This window comes from Lathyrus oleraceus, chromosome 7, assembly GCF_024323335.1.
Source record: "Lathyrus oleraceus cultivar Zhongwan6 chromosome 7, CAAS_Psat_ZW6_1.0, whole genome shotgun sequence".
Taxonomy (NCBI): Eukaryota; Viridiplantae; Streptophyta; class Magnoliopsida; order Fabales; family Fabaceae; genus Lathyrus; species Lathyrus oleraceus.
In genome coordinates, this window is record NC_066585.1 from 416,505,210 (window position 1) to 416,525,107 (window position 19,898).

Sequence of the window (19,898 nt, forward strand, 5' to 3'; positions counted from 1 at the left end):
ATAATGTGAGCGTGGTGATAACAAGAAGTGGTAAATCGGATGAAGTAGTCGAGGAGGTGGATGAAGAGGAAGATCAATTGATCGAAGTGGATCTTGAGATCAAAGAAAATGAAGTTGACCGAAACCAGTTGTGAAAGAAACAATCATTGAGCCTAAGTCGGTTGTTAAGCTTCCCTTTCCCACTAGAAACAAGAAAAAGGGACAACATGAGAAAAACTTTGAAAAATTCTTAGAGTTGTTCAAGAAGCTGGAGATTAACATTCCACTGTTGGAGGCACTTGAACAAATGCCTACTTATGCCAAGTTCATGAAGGACATCATTTCGAAGAGGCGTACCGTCGACACCAACCCGATTATTCTAATAGAAACTTGTAGTGATGTTTTACAGGGTATGAAGATTCCGATAAAGAAGAAAGATTGAGGAGCTGTCACCATCCCGTGTACTATTGGAGATAGGTCATTCAACAAAGCTCTTATTGATATGGGAGCTAGTGTGAGTCTCATGCCATTATCCATTTACAAGAAGTTTGGTATGAGGGATGTGCAAGATACCAGGATGACACTCCAATTCACCGATCATTCGGTCAAGAAACCGTATGGTATTGTTGAAGATGTTCTGGTGAAAATTGACAAGTTTGTATTTCTGGTGGATTTTATAATTCTTGAAATACAAGAAGATGAAGAGATCCCTATCATTCTTGGGAGACCCTTTTTAGAAACGGGAAGGTGCTTGATCAACATAGAAGAAGGGACTATGACGTTGAAGGTTTATGATGAGGAATTGAAAATCGATGTTCGAAACACCATGAGGTACAAGGATGATATTTGTACCAGTCATACTATAGAGGTTATGGATCAGGTGATGGCATATGATAGTCCTTTGAATGCACCACAGTCACCTTTGGAAAGATTGTTCAGTTTGTCCATTTTCGATAGTGATAAAGAAGTGGACAACAGGGAATCTTAAGTGCTAGCCTTGTTAGACGCATAAACTCCGTGGAAAGGATCTCGACCACACCGGTGGGAGGATTTACGCCTACCTCAATCTAGTGAGGAGGATGAAGAGCCAAAGAAGGGAACGAAGTTGAAACAACTTCCTGAGAATCTTAAATATGTCTTTCTCTATTCTGAATGAAAATGTCTTGCTATCATAAACTCGAGCCTAAATAATATTCAAGAAGAAAAGCTCATCCAAGTCCTAAAAAAATACAAAAATGCTATTGGATGGGCAATCGAAGATTTGAAAGGTATTAGCCCTACTGTGTGCATGCATAATATTCTCATGGAAGAAGACCACAAACTGGTAGTCCAACCGCAGAGAAGACTCAATCCAACAATGAAGGAGGTAGTTCAGAAAGAGGTGGTGAAATTTGTTAGACGCAAGTCTTATATATCCTATTTCTGACAGCCCATGGGTGAGCTCGGTGCATGTTGTCCCTAAGAAAGGGGGGGGGGGCATAGTAATAAGGAATGAAAAAAATGAGTTAATTCCTACTCGGACAATTACCAGGTGGCGCGTTTGCATTGACTATAGAAGGTTGAACACAACAACTAGGAAGGACTACTTCCCATTGCCATTTATTGACCAGATGTTGGAAAGGTTAGCCAAACATGATTACTATTGTTTTCTAGATGGATAATCTGGGTATAATCAGATTGCAGTCGCTCCGGAAGACCAAGAAAAGATAGCATTCACATGCCTGTATGGTGTATTTGCATACCGAAGAATGCCATTCGGGTTGTGTAATGCTCCAACCACTTTCCAACGACGCATGACTTCCATTTTACCGACATGCTCAAAAAGCATATGAAAGTCTTCATGGATGACTTCTCGGTCTTTGGATCCTCATTTGATAACTGTTTAACTAATCTCTCTCTTGTTTTAGACAATGTAGCGGGGTATTCGTTACCTTTAGATTTATGGACTAAATCAAAAGTAAATCATACAATTCGAGTTGCCACCGCACTTCTATTTATCCAAAGGAAAGGTTAGAAAGCGAACAAAAACCGAGAAGTTTTATCAAATAAAAAACTAATAAAAATGTCAGAGATCTGGGTAGGGGGTTGGTTATGCAATGAGAAGGTTTTAAGCACCCAAAACATCCTTAGTACTAAGGGAGCCCTTTTTGCAAAGTTGTATGGTAGGTTGGTATTTGTGAAAATATTTGTGCAAACATGATTGGAGAGATGGGAAAATAATATACAAATTATTTAAAATTTTGTTGTTTGAAAGGATAAACCCATTGCCTACGTACCATCACAAAGGTAGGATCAAAACCTCGTAGTTCGGGGTAAAAATCTCAAAATAAGTTGGTGAATTGATTTGTCAAAAGCCTTAAGGTCTTTTGTTATCAAAGGGAGAAAACTCAACCTAAACCAACAATCCACCATGTGAGGAGAGCTTCAACATACTAGTGAGGGATCCACCCTATAATAAGTATGGAAAACTTATAGTCCAATCACTAAGGATGAGGTGAGGTTTACATCAACCACTATGATAACTCAAACCTATGGCTAATGTTTATGAAAAAAGGTTTTAACAAAGGTGGCCATTGGAACCAGAAAAACAATTTGAAGTGAGTTATATTTACAGATTAGAAATATTCACAAAAATGAAGTCAAAGTTGACTTAAGATTCAATTCAAAATAAGTATTAACGAAAAGAGTTTGAAAAATCAAAGGCATAAGGCTTAGGTTTCTAATTTGAAGACAATGTCAATGTTTGCACAAAATGAGTTTGGCTTGGGTTAGAGTGGAGAGAAGAAGAGAAGGGCTAGTCCTAAACATGCAAAGATGAGAAAAGAGAATAAAACCCTTGGAGTTACTTTCTTGAGATCATAAAGATGATTCAAGATGCTCCTTTCCTTTGGACTTAGCAATTAACTCAAGCAATCAAACAAATATTTAATCAAGCTCCTAAGATCTTCATTTGGCTTGTCTCTTAACTTGGATGCTCATGACAATGGTCCTTCTAACTATCTCAAGTTTGGAATCCCTATCACACAAGAACAAATAATCAAAAAGTTCACAATGCAATAATAGAAATGGACAAAGAGAGAGTTTAGATTAGGGGTCCTTTCAAGTCAACATCAAGATGTAAGAATTCTAAAGGCATGAGGCCTAGTTGCTCTTCAACAATTTTAGCATTCTAAAGGCATGAGGCCTAGTTTCTCTTGAACTCCATTAAGCATAGGTGAGGTCCTAATTCTAAGTCCTTTCTCCTTTTTGCATTGGATTCACACAAACAAAGACAAAACAAGCACAAGGCAATAATATATTTACACAATAATATGCTCAAGTGAGCAAAAGGCAAATGGCATAAACATAAACATGAGCTCAAATGAGCAAAAGGAAAAGACAATATGAATAAATGAGCAAGAAATTAAATTTCATTAAAGTAAATTGCAAGAATTTAAATGCTTGAATTAAAAGTTAATAATTAGTAGTTAGTGTTAGTGTGCCATAAGGCAATTTAGCGCTATGTTAAGTAATCGTAAGTGGACTAATATAGTAGTCACACCTATCTGAGGCCGATCAATAAAACTATAGGAAAATAAACACAAGTTAGAGACCATGACTAGTAAGCCAAGCTCCTTCAACTTGCCATACCCAAAGAAAAGAAGGATGACCTTGTATGGATTTCAGGTTCTTTGCTTGACCAAGAAGCAACCTATCTTGGACACAAAGCAATTCACTTGATCTTTGATCAAGTTGAATTTGATTTGGATCAAAGAAGGTTAAGCCTCCCATATGTCAAGGCTAACCACAAATCATTAACTCATTGGTCAAAAGAAAAAGAAGAAGATGAAGAAGAAAATGAAATGTAAAAAATGGAAATTCAAATGACATAATCAAAACACAATGACCAAATGTGAATGGAATCAACATCAATCAATGGTAAACAGAAGTGAAATGAAGATTAGAAGTCAAGAAAGGTCAAACATATTTTTGGTATTTTTTTGGAATTAAAATAATACATAAAATAAAATGAACAAAGTAAGGTCAAAACTTCAAATCCAATTCAAATCAACTTGGATAAGTCCAATTGGATCATCATAAGTCTAACATGGTTAAACAAAGTTTGACAAATTTTCTCAACATTTTTTGAAAACAGAAACTATTTTTAAACAATTAAAAATGAAGAAAAATAACACAAATGGACTAAAATATCAAATAAATCTCAAATCAATTAAGAAATTGATGAGAATATTTTTCATAGACTTGTCATCATCCATATGTATTAAGAAAATATTTTTGGCATTTTTGAATATCAAAAAGTATTTTAAATGAATTAAAAACTATCAAAAACAAAATAATTCACAAAAAATATTAAATGGAATCAGAAAAATAATTAAAAATCAGATTATGAAACTAGAGTTTAAGAGAATTTTTTTGCAATTGGTCCCATATTTTTGTGATTCCAAATAAAAGAGTTATGAATTTTTGAAAATAAATGGAATAAAAGAAAATAAAACAGAAATTAGGAAAATAGAAAAATCAGGAAGCGTTGGATCACAATTCATTAATTGACGTGGCCAATCCAAGGGACATGAGGCGCGCGCGCATGGTGATCATGAGTCAACAACATCACACCACGAATTAAAAAGAGTCAAACAAAAGCATGGCCAGGATTAGATCCTATATGTAAGATCAAATGGACACAAGGCCAGCCACGTGGGGACGGTGGTGGAAACCACCGTCTTCTCCGGTGAGCTAACTAAATCCGGCCACCAGTTGCAGGTTTTGCAACCTCAACCAAATCAAACGTGCCTTATACCAAATTAAAGCTGGGGTGATGTACATCACCCCTGTAACCTTGGATTACACTCAAGATCCTTATGGAAGGAGAAATCTGAGATGGAAAATCCAGGTGTTCAATCTGCAGTTCATCAATTCATGAAATTAAAGCCACCATTGGCTTGCCTCTCACACGAGGACTTCAGAAAACCAAGCAAACTCAAGCAAAGCACAATATATGATGAGATTCGAAGCAAAACACTTGAGATGTAAACCTTTAAAGTGCAACTTTAATGAGCACGATCCAACCAATCCCTTGCTTGCAGCTTGATCTTGAGGTATGGCATGAGTGCAAGGCTTAGGAATTAGTATTGAAGATCAACTGATGTTGTTGAAAATCAAACTTGAAAAGTGAAATGAAAATGCAAAATTCCTTTGGTGTGGGGTTGGGATTCAATTCCAGTAGAGTTTTAGGCGCCTTCAGGTTGAGAATTGAATGAAGCAATGCATCTATTTATAGCTGTTGATTCTAAGTGTTGGCAACAATTTTGGTAAAACAAAGAGAGTTCACAAGATGTTATGTGTGATGTCTTAATATGAGATATCCTATGTACCTGTTGGAGTTCAATAACATGTTCATGCATGATTGTTTCAGAATGCCACATACATTGCCATGGCTTCTGATATTGGATGTACCTGCTGAAGCTTATATGAAAGACATGTTCATGCAGGATTGTTTCAGATGACATACACAAGGTCACGGCATCTGATATGGTTGTACCTGCTGGAAGTTATAAAAGGAATTATTAGATTATGCAGGATTTTTCCAGGATGTCAGACCCGATGTCATGACATCCTGTACACAGAACATTCAGTGTGAATGTTTGGTGTTTTGTGATTGCACAATTAATGGAAATCTATGTATGATTGAAGATCTGATTAGTTGGCGCATTCAATCATGGATTACAACCTGATTTACTTATTTTCCAAGGAGATCTAACCAGCTGTTATAAAAAGATTTGATTGGAAAATAGATTTAGGGTTTTCAAGATGTCCAAGCCCAGCTGAAAGCTTCTATAAAAAAGGACTTAGAAAACCTGTTTGAACATACAACCAGTACTTAGCAAAATATAGAGAGAGAGCTAGGGTTTGTGTCTGTTTAGTCATGAGACTTGTAAGCCATTCAAGTCATCCATTGATGATTGAATTGGACTGATTTGTGGTTGTAATTTGTCACTCTAAAGCTGTTAAGCAAGAGTGTGTGTCTACTTGATCAAAGCTGTGAAGCAAGATCAAGTGTCTGTCTTCTTGATCAAAGCTGTGAAGCAAGATCAAGAGTGTGTCTTCTTGATTGAAATTGTGAAGTAAAATCAAGAGTGTGTTATTGAAAAGTATTTTCTTTTCTCAAGGGATTGTTGTTTAAGATCACATGTGTGATTGTAGGGAAGTGAGTGGGTTCTCATATTTAAGAGTGCTTAGGTAGAAATTGCACGGGTAGAGATTAGGTGAGAAAGACTGTAACTTGTTGAAGTGTACGAAGAGTCTTTGAACTGATTCTATTTTAGTGAATTTCCTTCCTAGCTTGGTCCCCCCGAGACGTAGGTGAGTTGGACCGAACTGGGTTAACAATTATTTGTGTCATTTGCTTTACCATTCTGTATCTTTATCCTATTTGCGTTAACATATATTAGTGTCGTGACATTGACTTCGACATCTTATATCTGATACCAGAATTTCAATAGCTGAAGCTGCAAGGAGAGTGAATGGAACTCGTGTGCATGATCATTGGGTCCTCCATGCATGGGCCTGTATAGGCACATGTGAGGCCCAAAACCAATTGGAATTGCAAGCTTAAGTGATTTGGAGAAGGTTTGGACGTGCAGATTGAATGGCAATTGCTTGTGTATGAAGTTTCATCATGAAATGCATAAATGGTCACAAATGTTCCTCTCTTCGAAAGTCCCATTTGGAAAATCCAAACATAGGCATGTGAGTAATGGTTGGAAAGGTTTTGACATAAGGAACAAAAGTTATGTTGAACAAAAATCCATTTGGAGTTTGGAAAATTGTGAAAACTGGCCATGAAGTTTGATGTACAAATCATGCATTTGAAAAATTTGCCAAAAGTAACCAACTTCAAGCCCTTCTGTGTCAATGATGCAAGCCTCAAATGGAAAAACCTCCAACATAAAAGTTGTAGATATTTTCAAGACAATCAATTTGGACTTAAAGTTTGCATCATTTGGATTTTTAATGAGAAAGTCATGGGCACTTGAAGTTGGACTTTTTCAAGATTCAATGGCTTTGGTCCAAAGTGGCCTATAATGTTTTGTATTATCACATGTGTTTATTTTAGGATTATGAAATTTTGTCCAACATAACAAATGAAGTAGACATATCAAACATTACAATGCAATTAGTATCACCTCAAAACCATAAAAAATGAAGGAGTTAGGTCCTTGGGAAGTTGACCAAAAATTAGGGTTTCAGTCAAAATGACCTATAATGTTTTGAAATGAATGATGACTTTCCAAGTTTCAAATGGATTTTTGATAAACATGAAAGTTGTTCATATTGTTCTTGAGAACATTGTTTCTCTTTGGGTCATCATCATTTTACAAACACATAAAAAGTTAGGTCTCAGTGGATTTCAATTTAGTTAGATGACTTGATTGGTCAATTTCTCAAGTCCAAACTTCAAATCTTGATGAATAAATGATTGAGGACACTCACATAGGCTCATATATGCATAAAATTATGAATTAAAGAATTTAACTTGATTGTATTTGATCATAGGTTGAGGTTGCTTCATGAGCAAGGCACAGTCAATGCACAGTTGAATTAGGGTTTCCTTGGGAAGTAAACCTCAAGCCCTTTGGTTTATCTTGATCAAATTGGAAAGTTGAGATACTTGGGAGACATATATATGATGATTGAGAGTCTTGGGAACCATTGTCATGCTTGCTTTCATCTTCATCTGTCCATTTCATTGAGCATAGGGGCCTCCTAGGAGCCTTGGATCTCATGATTGCTTGAGCTTCAAAACAAACAAGTTAGTGACATATTTTTGTGCTTTTGGTTAGTAAACAAGATAATAAAAGCAATAATATACAATTCAAGCATGCTTGGTGGTCTCAAACCACTCATACAAGTCCCAACCCTAGGGTAAGGAGCCAAGATGCTATGATCCTTGAGGCAAAATGCAATGAGCAATGATATGATGCCATGAGGGATCTTAGGGTCAAAATTAGGGTCTTACAGACAGGTGCCAGAAAACAAATTTGATTTTGAACTGGGAGAAATGTCACTTCATGGTGTGAGAAGGGATAGTATTGGGTCACAAAATTTCCTACAAGGGAATTGAAGTTGACCAAGCAAAAGTGAAAGTGATATCTAAACTCCCACCTCCTGTTAATGAGAAGGGTATCAGGAGTTTCTTAGGACACGTGGGTTTTTATCGCAAGTTCATAAGAGATTTCTCAAAAATTGCAAAACCGCTGACCACTCTATTGGTTAAGGATAAGGCGTTTATGTTCAACAAAGAATGCACCATGGCCTTTGAGACATTGAAGAGCAAATTGATTTCAGCACCCATTGTTATTGCCCCCGATTGGTCTCTTCCGTTTGAGATCATGTGTGATTCTACTGATATTGCTGTAGGGGCAGTCCTAGGACAACGAAGAGAGAAGTTATTACATGTCATTTACTATGCTAGTCATGTGTTGAACCCTGCACAGATGAACTATGCAACCACTGAGAAAGAGTTGTTGGTCGTGGTTTATGCATTTGACAAATTCAAGCAATACTTGTTAGGATCGAAGGTGGTTGTGTATACTGACCATGCCGCTTTGAAATATTTTTTTGCTAAACAAGACTCTAAGCCGAGGCTTCTCAGGTGGATCTTACTCCTCCATGAATTTGATGTAGAGATCCGGGAAAAAAGAGGGTGTGAAAACACAGTGGCGGATCATCTATCTCGAATGTCACCAATTGAAGAAATAGAAGAAAAGAGACCGATAAAGGATGGATTCGCTGATGAACACATCCTCGCTATTATCGGTATCCCTTGGTTCGCAGACTACGCGAATTATTTGGTGGGGGTGTTATCCCTAACGATTTTGACTCTAACAAAAAGAAAAAGTTTGTTCATGATTGCAGGTTTTACTTGTGGGATGACCCATTCCTATACAAGAGAGGAGTGGATGGGCTGGTCAGAAGATGCATCCCAGAGGAGGAACAAAGGGATGTACTTAGAGCCTGTCATGACTCGGATTATGGAGGACACTTTAGTGGTGACAGAACAACGGCCAAAGTTCTTCAGTCAGGTATATATTGGCCCACATTGTTTAAAGATGCCCAATACATCGTCAAAGAATGCGACAAATGTCAAAGAACGGGGAATATTTCTAAGAGAAATCAAATGCCGCAAAACACTATGCTGGAGGTTGAATTGTTTGATGTCTGGGGAATAAACTTCATGGGGTCATTTCCACCGTCCTTTGGGAAGAATTACATCTTGGTATCAAAAGACTACGTATCAAAGTGGGTGGAAGCAGTGGCATTGCCCACCAATGACTCTAAAGTGGTTGTGACATTTCTGAAGAACAATATCTTTTTGAGATTTGGGGTGCCGAGAGCACTTATTAATGATGAAGGTACTCACTTTTTGAACAAACTGATGGAGAATCTACTGAAGAAATATAATGTTAAACACAAGATCGCCACTCCGTATCACCCTCAAACGAGTGGCCAGGTCAAAGTGTCCAACAAGCAGATAAAGCAAATATTGGAAAAGACGGTATGTGCATTTAGGAAAAACTGGGCAGTAAAGTTAGAAGATGCACTATGGGCGTACATAATGGCTTTCAAAACGCCCATATGTATGTCCCCTTATCAGTTAGTTTATGGTAAAGCTTGTCACTTGCCACTAGAGTTGGAGCACAAAGCGTTTTGGGCATCCAAATTCTTAAATTATGATCTGGGTAGAGCGGGTGAATCCTGAATCCTTCAGCTTCACGAGTTAGAGGAGTTTCGGAATCAAGCATATGAGAATGCAAAACTCTACAAGGAGAAGACAAAGAAAAGGCACGATCTAAAGCTGCAGAGAAAGGAGTTTGTCGAGGGACAACTGGTGCTCTTGTTCAACTCCAGATTAAAGCTCTTTCCAGGAAAGTTGAAATCCAGGTGGTCGGGTCCATTTTTGGTTCACAGAGTGTTTCCCCATGGAGCAATAGAACTTAAAAATCCAAGTAATGGGATACATTTAAGGTGAACGGACAAAGGTTGAAACACTACTACAAGGGGCAGGAAAATGGTCTGATCGATAATGTTCATCTTAGAGGATAAGAGAGACGACCGTCGAGCCATGCGATGTTAAGCACATCGCTTCGTGGGAGGCAACCCACGTGGTTCTATTCTAATTATTTCAATGTTTGGTGTGTTTCCAATTTTATTTGTAGGTTCGTAGGTAAATCGCATAGTGCAGAAGAAAAGGTTTTAGCTAAACTCATAGAAGACAATTGGATAACAGAGAACAGGAAAATAGAGAAAAAATGAAGTTTTTTGTGAAAAAACAGGGTCCTGAAATGGGTGCCCGTGTCACCTGACACGACCCGTGTTAGGCAAGGAGCTTAGGAAGAGGAGTTTTCTAGTAGGCTGACATGGCCCATGTCAGCTCTACTGGATGAGGAGCCAAAAAACAATGGCCTGACACGGCCGCCCATGTCAGCTAACATGGCCTGTGTCAGACCCAACGACCATATTTTTTCAAATTTTGGATTTTGTGATTTGGTGGACCCCACCCGGATTTTCCACCACTTAAACTCATTCTACCCTAAATTCACCCATTAAAACGGATTTTATCACATTCTCTCTCCCATTTTTATCATATCTTTCTCCTTCCTCCATTGTTCTTCAACTTTCTCCATAACCTCACCACCAAAAAGCTCACAACTTTGCCACTTTACTCCGTCCAAATCGCCGACACCCTTCACAAAAGTTTCTCTACTCTCCTTACCCTACAAGGCTACGATAATAGTTTTTCCTTTTCCCATACTTTATTTTTGGGTCATATATTTGTGTTGCAGGAATTAATCATGCCACCGAAGCGAGTTTCTAAAGGGAAGCAAACTAAAGCTGAATCATCCAGACCTCAGAAACGGACCATCCGTCATCCGAATTCGCACGATATAATCTTCGATAACCTGGAGCACGAACGAAGGTACTCTTCTCACGTTAAACGGAAGATAACATCGACAAGGTACCTATGCTCTGATACTCTATTTCAATTGGGTCTGTCGGAAGAATTAGATAGGATGTTCCATGTCTTCGGCATGCTTGAATTTGTGCATTGTGAAGCACATACATATGAGCGCATCACTTTAGAATTCTTGAGCACCATTGAGTTCAAGTTAAAAAAAGGTTGGACAGGTATAACGATGTACTTTGGAGGAACGATGACTTTCAGGTTATACAATGTCGACCACGAGTTGACAGTGGAGTAACTGGGTGAAATTCTCCGCCTACCCCTATATGGCCCCGGAGCCGTACCGGATAGCTTTGATGCTAAAACTTTCTGGTTGGCCATCAAGGGACGATCAAAGGGGCGAAAGCATCTGGCATTCAGAACCCTTGTTTCAGGTATGCCCAAAAGGTGCTGACTTTCATGCTTTTTGGTAGGGGTGATAGCACATGTGTGGCTACCTAGAGGGAGCTCTTCTTTTTGTTTTCCATGGAAAACCGAGTTGCTGTGAGCGTTGCAACATTTGTAGTGGATTACCTTGGTCGAGTGGGGCGAGTAACCCAAGGGGGAATTTCCATAGAGGGCATAATCACACAGATTGCCCACCACTTCAGATGTGATCCTGCTGCACTTAATGAGACACTGGTGGCAGGTAAGCATAAACTGGACATGAATGCATTAGTTCAGCAAGGTATGGTATCACAAATTTCTGATTATTATGCTTTAATGAGTTCTGGTCAGTTTATTATGGCTCTTCCTGTCCCTGCACGAATAAGCATTTCCAACACGGCAAATTGGCTACATGAGAGTATCGTCCAAGATGATATGGTCGAGCACAATGCTGACCCATTTGTTGCAGGTGACCCACAAGAGGAAGAGAAGAGGTGCAGGAACAAGAGCAGTTTGTTGCTCCGCTAGAGGACACCATACACCCAGGTGTCGGGTCGTCATATGTGACACCGGACCAATGGTCATGGATGCAGACAAAAATCGGTGATCTTCAAGCGGAGCAAACATGCCAAGGCCTAGAGCAAGCCCGTCAAGGGACTCTTATGGAGGAGATGCACGCGATGATGTAATACTGATGCTGCAATTTCCGCCACCACAGTGAACCTGTGTGAGTCCCTCTCTATCTTGGATTAAACATTGCGGACAATGTTTGGTTCAAGTGTGTGTGTGTATGTGTGTGTGTGTGTGTGTGGGGGGGGGGGGGGGGGGGGGGGTTATTATTTGTTTTTTTGTCTTAGTCTTTTCAGCATTTTATTATGTGTGTTTAAAATAATTAGTTGTATGGTATTCTATGTGTTACAGATAGAGGACATTCGTGCCAGATGAATAATGAGGCTTGGAGCGATTGGATGAAAGACACACTGCTCTACTTGCTCTTCTAGAAACCCCCGAAAGTTGATGCTGCTAATCTGAATAATCGGACGCGACTCTCTGTCATTGGATTTCTCAGGAATACTCTATAACCGAAGTGAAGACGAAGCTACATCACACTGAGAGGTATCTTGGAAGCCTGCAAGCTATACCAAACATGATGAGGACTACAAAAAGGCAAACACTTGTCATCATGAGAGCTTTCCAGGTATGTGTCTGTCTCTCTGGGTTTGCATAAGAGATACTGGAATTTCATAACACACATGTACACACAGAGGCAATTTTTTTTACTTTAACCCTGATCCTTTCCAGCCAACCCGCCACTATTACCCTTCGTTCACCCAATTTGAGCCATATTTCCTTTTGTTTGTTATTTAATCACTGTAAATAATTATAAGCCCATACACCACCACACCTTGCTTAGATAAATGTTGTTTACCCCAGATCTATGGAAAATCCTAAGTTGGTTCATCAAAATTTTGGGACACCGATGAAAAGTAGATAAGTGCAGAAAAATGAGAAAAGTAAGAAACTTCAAAGAAAAAAAAGAGAAATGAAAAAAAAGTTATGAGAAATATCATGAAGCACTTATCTAGAAGAATTAAAGTTGGCAAAAAGCATGCTCAAAAGAGCAACAAAAAGAAAAAAACAAGAGCCAATGAATCCCAACAAGAACGGTACCCAAAAGAAATACTCCCTGATTAAAAGATTGAACACAGTTACGAGGGTAGCAACACGAACTCTGAGCTTGAACCCATAGTATTTTCCTTTTTGTTTTGTTAAGTTTTCCCACCTTACACCTTAGCCCCGCTACAACCCAAAAAGCCCTCGAATACTGTGTATTGTGTGTTTTTGTTATGAAGGTATCTGTGATTCAAACCTAAGAGTTGACTTTGCATGCTCTGTTCTGTTGAGTGCGCACACTTTGATCCCAAGAGATTTGGTGAGAGTGTGAAAAGCTACAGGCCAAAAGATGCGTCAATGTGAAAGTGTAGCGGAAGTCAGAAATCGGGAAAGAGTGAAACAATGAATGAAAAGTGAATAGGGAATCACAAAAGATCACAATAGCATTGTGGATCCAGAATTTGGGGGTGGCCGTCCTGATGTCTCGAGCATCACTTGAGGACAAGCAATGAGATAAGTTTGGGGTTGTGATCAGTCTCCAATTCTACTTGTTTTCTGATACTCATTCGACACCTTTTCACGAAGTCGGTAATGCATTAGTCTACCTGTTTTATGTTTCTGTTTAATAAATTAGATGTTTTGCATTGTTATTTCAAGTTGTTGATTATATTTTGTTTGCATCATTATACTCCATTTTATGTCTCTTTGTGGTAGTTTTACTGGTTTCAGGTGTAAGCAAGAATACCGGAGGGATAGCCAAGCGAATCGGACGTTTCGGGCCCGTCGGAAGAGGAAATTGGGCAACACAGTAGTCCTGACACGGCCACCCGTGTTGCCCAACAAGGCCAGTGTCAGGAGAGGAAAGCTAGAAGAAGAAAATAGGGAGCTGACACGGGTGCCCGTGTTAGCTGACATGGCCTGTGTCAGCCTCCCTGGAGGGGCGTGTCAAGACCACTTTACCAGACAGCCAACACGGTCTATCGTGTTGCCTGACACGACCAGTGTTGGCTTGGACACCTCATTTTCCAGTTTTTGCTGTATTTTAGCACGACTGATCCCGGAGGGCATTTTGGACTTTTGCTACATCAAATTAGTGATCAGGAACTATTTAGGGGATTTTTGAATAGGGAGAAAGGGACTTTTTGACGATTATAGATTGAAGACGATAAAGATTGAAACTGTCAAAAGCGGCGAAGAACAAAGATCCTTCAAGAGTGGATGCAATTGAAGATCAACAAAATTCCCATCCTTTTGTAATGTCTCATTTTTATTTTGTATCTTATTTGAATAATATGAGAGGGAAAACCCCCCAACGCCAGGGGGTGTCCCTGAATTGATCATGTAATGACTCTGAATTTATCATTTCCTTAATATATGATGTTTGTTATTGATTTCACTGTGTAATGTGCGTAATGCTTTCTTTATCAGAAAAATTTAGAATGTTGTATGGTTAACAATAAACATGATTGCAATTGTTAAGGTGTTTATACAGTAAAACCATAGTAGATATCACCTAGGACTAGGGATACTCTATGGTTACCGGTTTATACTTGTTAAATTATAATTGCTTGGTTTCATCATAATCGCCTAAGGACTTAGAGGTTAGATTGAATGACCAAAGGTTTCCCTATGAGGACTTAGGGGGAAATAATCTTAAGATCCGGTAATTGCAACAATTTTCATTATTAAGGAGATATACACTCAAGAGTCATTACAGGAGATTTTCATACACCATCCTTGGCATATTATTATAACTTGTGAAAAGATTTATTTTGTCTTTATCTTACAGTGACTTTTTACAAAACCCCAACTATTAGTTTTGTTCAATTGAGTAACAATTTACACGTATATTGCTGTGCAATCCTCGAGATCGATCTTTGGGAAACATCCCTATTATTACTACATCGGCAAAATAGTACACTTGCTATTTTCCCGATCAAGTCTCAACCTCTATTCCATGCCTTATGTGATAAAAACCTTTAAATCCATGATTATATGTTTTTCAAATGCAAGTGGAATGTGTTATGATACAATGAACATGTAGATGAGATGAATGCTTATTAGGATATGCGAATGCTTAGGGTTAGTGACCTAGATGAACTTGTGAAAGGTAAGGTGAATTTTGGGGTATGACAATATGTAACCTTCATGTGGTGAAGCGTATAAGGAATGTTTGGTTCAAAAGAGAATCCAAGTCGGTAAGTGCATAAGAAGGTCAAGATTCATCATGAGTGTGTATTATTTGATTGTCAAGAGCAGGAGTGGCTTACTAAAAGTCATCTTGTTGTTATCTTTCGAAGTTGTAAGTGGATTGGGTGAACCTGAAGTAAGACGTTCACACATTGTTGGAACTAAGTTAATCCTAAATCTCATTTTGATATATCGTTGTAATGTTCAAGTTTGGGGGAAGAGTTGCAAGTTTAATGCAAGTTGGATCGATAATGTTGAAATTGAAATTCTATAGGTGTATTGTGTAATCGATCACCTGTAGAGATACCAAGGAAGTTATACACTTTGGAAGCCAACCGGTATGAATTGTAGCTAGTGTGGGTATGTTTTGAGCGTATAACTCTTATGACTAATGAGAGCCATAAGAGTGAATCTGGAAGAGACTTACTGAGTTATGATCTCGAAGAGTTTGGTTCAGTATCTAGCTAGTGTGTTGATAAGGTATAAGTGGATAGTCATAGTATGACATATGGGCAGTTCACTCAGATACATGGCTTTAGAGGTAGACCCCCATGAGAGTGGTACTAGATGTATACAATGCTACCGTACCTCATCGGCGAGATTCATGAGTTATCCTTCCAGGAGAGAGTGGGAATGGGGTATTTCTAAAGTTAAGCATGTAACTTGGATTTTATACGTGTAAGAACACGAGCTAGAACATCCACGAGATGGAGCAGAACAATCAAAATGAATAATTATGGTTAGGAAGTGTGGTGTCATCTCAAGATTTGTAACTAGATTATGTGTCTTTGTGATGTAGTGTTAAAAACTCACATTTGCATCCTTGATGGTTAAAGTATCAGGGAAGCATTGTCTCGTTGATGACTCAAAGTTCCTTAATGGTATTATTTTGTGAGTTAGTTAAAATCTCGTGTCAGCAGTAACCGTTAGTGGGTTATAACCCTATAGACCACATGAAATAGAATATAATAAGAATCGGTTATTGTCAGACTAATTTGGATTAATTGCAATTGGCACAGGACAATCCTGAATATTTTACACTCTTATGGTCGTAGTCGTGTAACTCCTGGATATCTATCTTTCGGCAGGCGTTGGTCCTATTCTTAACCTCTGGGTGTCGAATGAGGCTAGCGGAAACATACCCGAATGCATCACACACTCGAAGATACAACAAAGTTTCCACCTAACTTTATTTATCTCAAAAGAGGGAAGGGAAAATATCAATAAAACCCAAGGGAGAAGAGAAATGGGTAAGGAAGTCAATTATGCAAGGGGAATTGACTTGACAGTGAATTGACTTGAATTACACTAAAGTCTATAAATAGAGGTGAATACTCTGAGCAACTGGGTCATTCGTCCCGTACCCAAAATATTCAGAATGAGGATATGAATGCTCCCTCTCACCCCTTCTCTATTACTTAAGGCTCATGACATGAAATCCTTGTCAATGTCTAACAAGTTGTTGAAACAGGTTCTTAGAGATGCTCTGTGGGGATGAGGCATATGGATGATACGTTGACTTGAGCTTAAGGTCTTGTACTTGTTGAGAAGCTTGAGCTCCAAAGTAACAGAGACAAGTCATATCAAGTGACCAAGAGACTTATGGTCACTTGACAAAGACAAAGGGAATGTGTGAAAAGTCAAAGGATCTAGTTGATCAAATGAAATCTAACCAAGCTAAATTAAAGGGAATGAGATGGGTAAAAAACACAATGCATGATCCTACAAAGACTAGCCTAGGCTCTCATTGTTAGGTAGCTCAAGAGTAAGCCACGTGGGTGCAAAGGTGTACTAAGCATAGGTATCATTGTTAGGTAGCCCAAAAGTAATCCATATGTATACTAATGTGTGCTAACCTAAACAAATGAATGTGATGAGCAGAGGTATAAGGCAATGAACAAAAAACAAGATGACAAAATCACAATTTCAAAAGTTCAATAGGTGAATAAGGTGTAAGTGATCAAGAGGTCAATGAGTCCAAGGTCACTCCAAATCAAGCACAGGACTAAGTCCTAAGTTCAAAGTCCAAAGTCTTCAACATCACTCCAAGTCAAGCATGGGTCTTAAGGATCAAGTCTATCCATTTTATCATGTGTTGATTCATTGAGATTGTCAAGCAAACCAAGCACAATATAAGAAGTATAAGATGAACAAGACAAGATGAATAATGTATGAAGTGAGATGATGAATAATGACACATAAAAGTAAATTGCAAGAATATAAATTGCAAGAATGTAAAGTGTTAGAGGTTAGAAGTTAGATGTTAGGTGTTAGATGTTAGAAGGAAAATTCAAATCATCACATTAGGATCATCTACCTACAAGTCTAAGGACTCAAACATATGTTACACTAAAGGATATCCTATCACTAACTCAAAGTGTCAAAAATATGATCAAATGATCATCTATCAACATATTGAATTAGAGAAAATTGAATCAACCAAGGGACCATATATCAATGATTTGAAATGTTGAAGATCTCATCAACCAAGTAATCACTCAAGTCAAAACAAAAAGATGAACAAGATTGAATTAAAAATATTTTAAAAGGATTTAAAATGGAAATTAATAGGAAAATTCAAAACAAATGGTAAAATGTAAAAGAAATGGTTGGAAAATTGTGAGAAGTCATAAATATTAAAAGTAATCAAATCTCAAAAGTTGGATGAAAAAACATTTAAAAACGATTGAAAATAAAATAAAAAATGAAATTAAAAAGAAAATGGGAGAAAAATAACAATTAAATGCAAAAATGATTTAAAAATTATGAAAAATATATATGAGATGCAAATTGTTTTTAGGAATTTTCTGTAAAAAAATTGGATCAAAAATGAATTAAGGACCAATCAAAATTGAATAAGAAATCAAAAAGGGAATAAAAATTAAAAATAAATAGGTGCCAACGACTAGAATTTGAAAAAGACGCTTGTCAGGTTGTGATTGGCCAGGTTTGAATGTTTGGCACCAAAACGCGTGCATCAACTTCATCTTCAACCTTGTGTTGATTTTGCAAGCTTCATGAACTTGGATTTTTAAGCTCAAACAACACACGTTTAAGCATCCACATCCATCATTGTTCACGTCTCTATGCTTCAGAGCCATTGATTGACTCTAAGCAAAGAGAATTTGCCTAAGAACATGAATAACCCTAGTTATTCAAAGTAAAATTAAATGATGGATACGTAATATAAATTCCAGATAATTGAGGGATTTTGATCAGTGGAACCTCACGAAGAGAGTGGTAACTTGTTTGCTCAGGAATTTAACTCGTATCTACCTTTTTAGCTGAAGCTTCAAAGGTCAACAATGGCGAAATCAGAAGTCTAGTTTTAAGGAGTTTCAGAGCACGACAATGCTTCAGTTAGCTTCAGATGATGAGTTATGGCCAAAGATTCGAAGCAAAATAAGCTTGATTCGATGGAACAATTAATTGGTTTTTGGTAGTTTAGAGCTCAAGCGTAGTAGTTTTTTTGGGTTTTCTAAAGCTTGCAAATGAAGGAAAAATGATCCTCTATTTATAGGAAATGGAATAAGGTCATGGTACGTGTGAATTGGATCTGAAATCGTGGGAATTAGAGTTGAATTTTCTCAATTCTACACCCGTGTGAAGTGAGGCATGGAAAGTGTGAATTGGTCCTGAGACTTTGATGTTTGAGGCTTGTTTGCACGCGTTTTGGTGTCACACAAAGTTTTCACATGCGCATGTGGTCCCAAGTTGAAGCATGAATGATTTGGTGACCTGAAGCTTGCATGCAAAATAGAGTTCATGGCACCCTGTTTCCACTTAGACTAAATGGAATCCACTCATGCATTTTTTATTTTGCTTCGTGCATTTTATTCCTTTCATTGCAAAGATTTGAATGCAAAAAGAATCACATCAAGATGAGGCTCTAGATGAAAATGGAATGGTGGTAAAGTTGAGGTCATGGCAAGGTTCTTTGGTCAGGCATTAGGTCAAGCAGCTTATTGCATATTCGGGCAATTTGGGACCTCATGTTCATGCTTTAATAACTTTTGATTCTCTCACGCATTTTGAGCCAAACTTGAGCCAAATGAACTTTAACATAAGCTTAACAAAAGGAAAAAGGAATGAGATCAAAAGGATGATTGAGCTGAAAATGGCATGGCTGCCACCTGGGGGTCATGACAAGGTTTTGGCCCAATCTGACAACTTAGCCCTTTCCAAAATTGAGGTCCTTAGGGGTTGAGTTGATGCTTGAGCCTTGAAGAAAAGTTGTAGAGGAACTCATTATGAACATCTGGATCAAATAAAATTGTCAATTGGTTGAAAATTGAAGAAGTTATGGGGTTTTGACCAAAAGTGAACCATACTTGCAAATTAGGTCAACCAAACTTGTGCCAACTTGAAGTTCTCTTGCATCCCAAGCTAAAATGATGATGGAATGAGCATCCATTAAAGAGAACTTGATTAAAGCTTGAATGATATTGAGAATGGCTTAAAGATTGAGTGATGTGGCATGAACACATGAACCATCTTATTTAATCAATGAACCACACTTGTATCTTTATTGACCAAAATGACCTTTATTTTATCTTGAATTGAGGCATGATCATCTATGAGAACAAAGGAAAAAACAAGTACCATCTCTTATTGATGTTTTGGTTAGTTGATGAGTAAATCAAAGTGAAAGAAAACCCTAATGTTAATATCAAACAAAGAATATGGCCATGCTTGTGAGCCAATGACAAAATGCTAAAGGTCATAC

General features: G+C 38.0%; 1 protein-coding gene across 1 annotated transcript; it reads left to right on the forward strand.

Annotated features, from left to right (window-relative positions):
* Positions 1-481: 481 nt before the first annotated feature.
* LOC127104123 (uncharacterized) lies at positions 482-967 on the forward strand. Its single transcript, XM_051041330.1, has one exon. It carries the CDS (start codon positions 482-484, stop codon positions 965-967), a length of 486 nt encoding a protein of 161 aa, XP_050897287.1.
* Positions 968-19,898: the final 18,931 nt, after the last annotated feature.

Coding starts and splice junctions, on each gene's coding strand:
- LOC127104123 (XM_051041330.1), top strand. CDS start 482: ATGGGAGCTAGTGTGAGTCTCATGCCATTATCCATTTACAAGAAGTTT.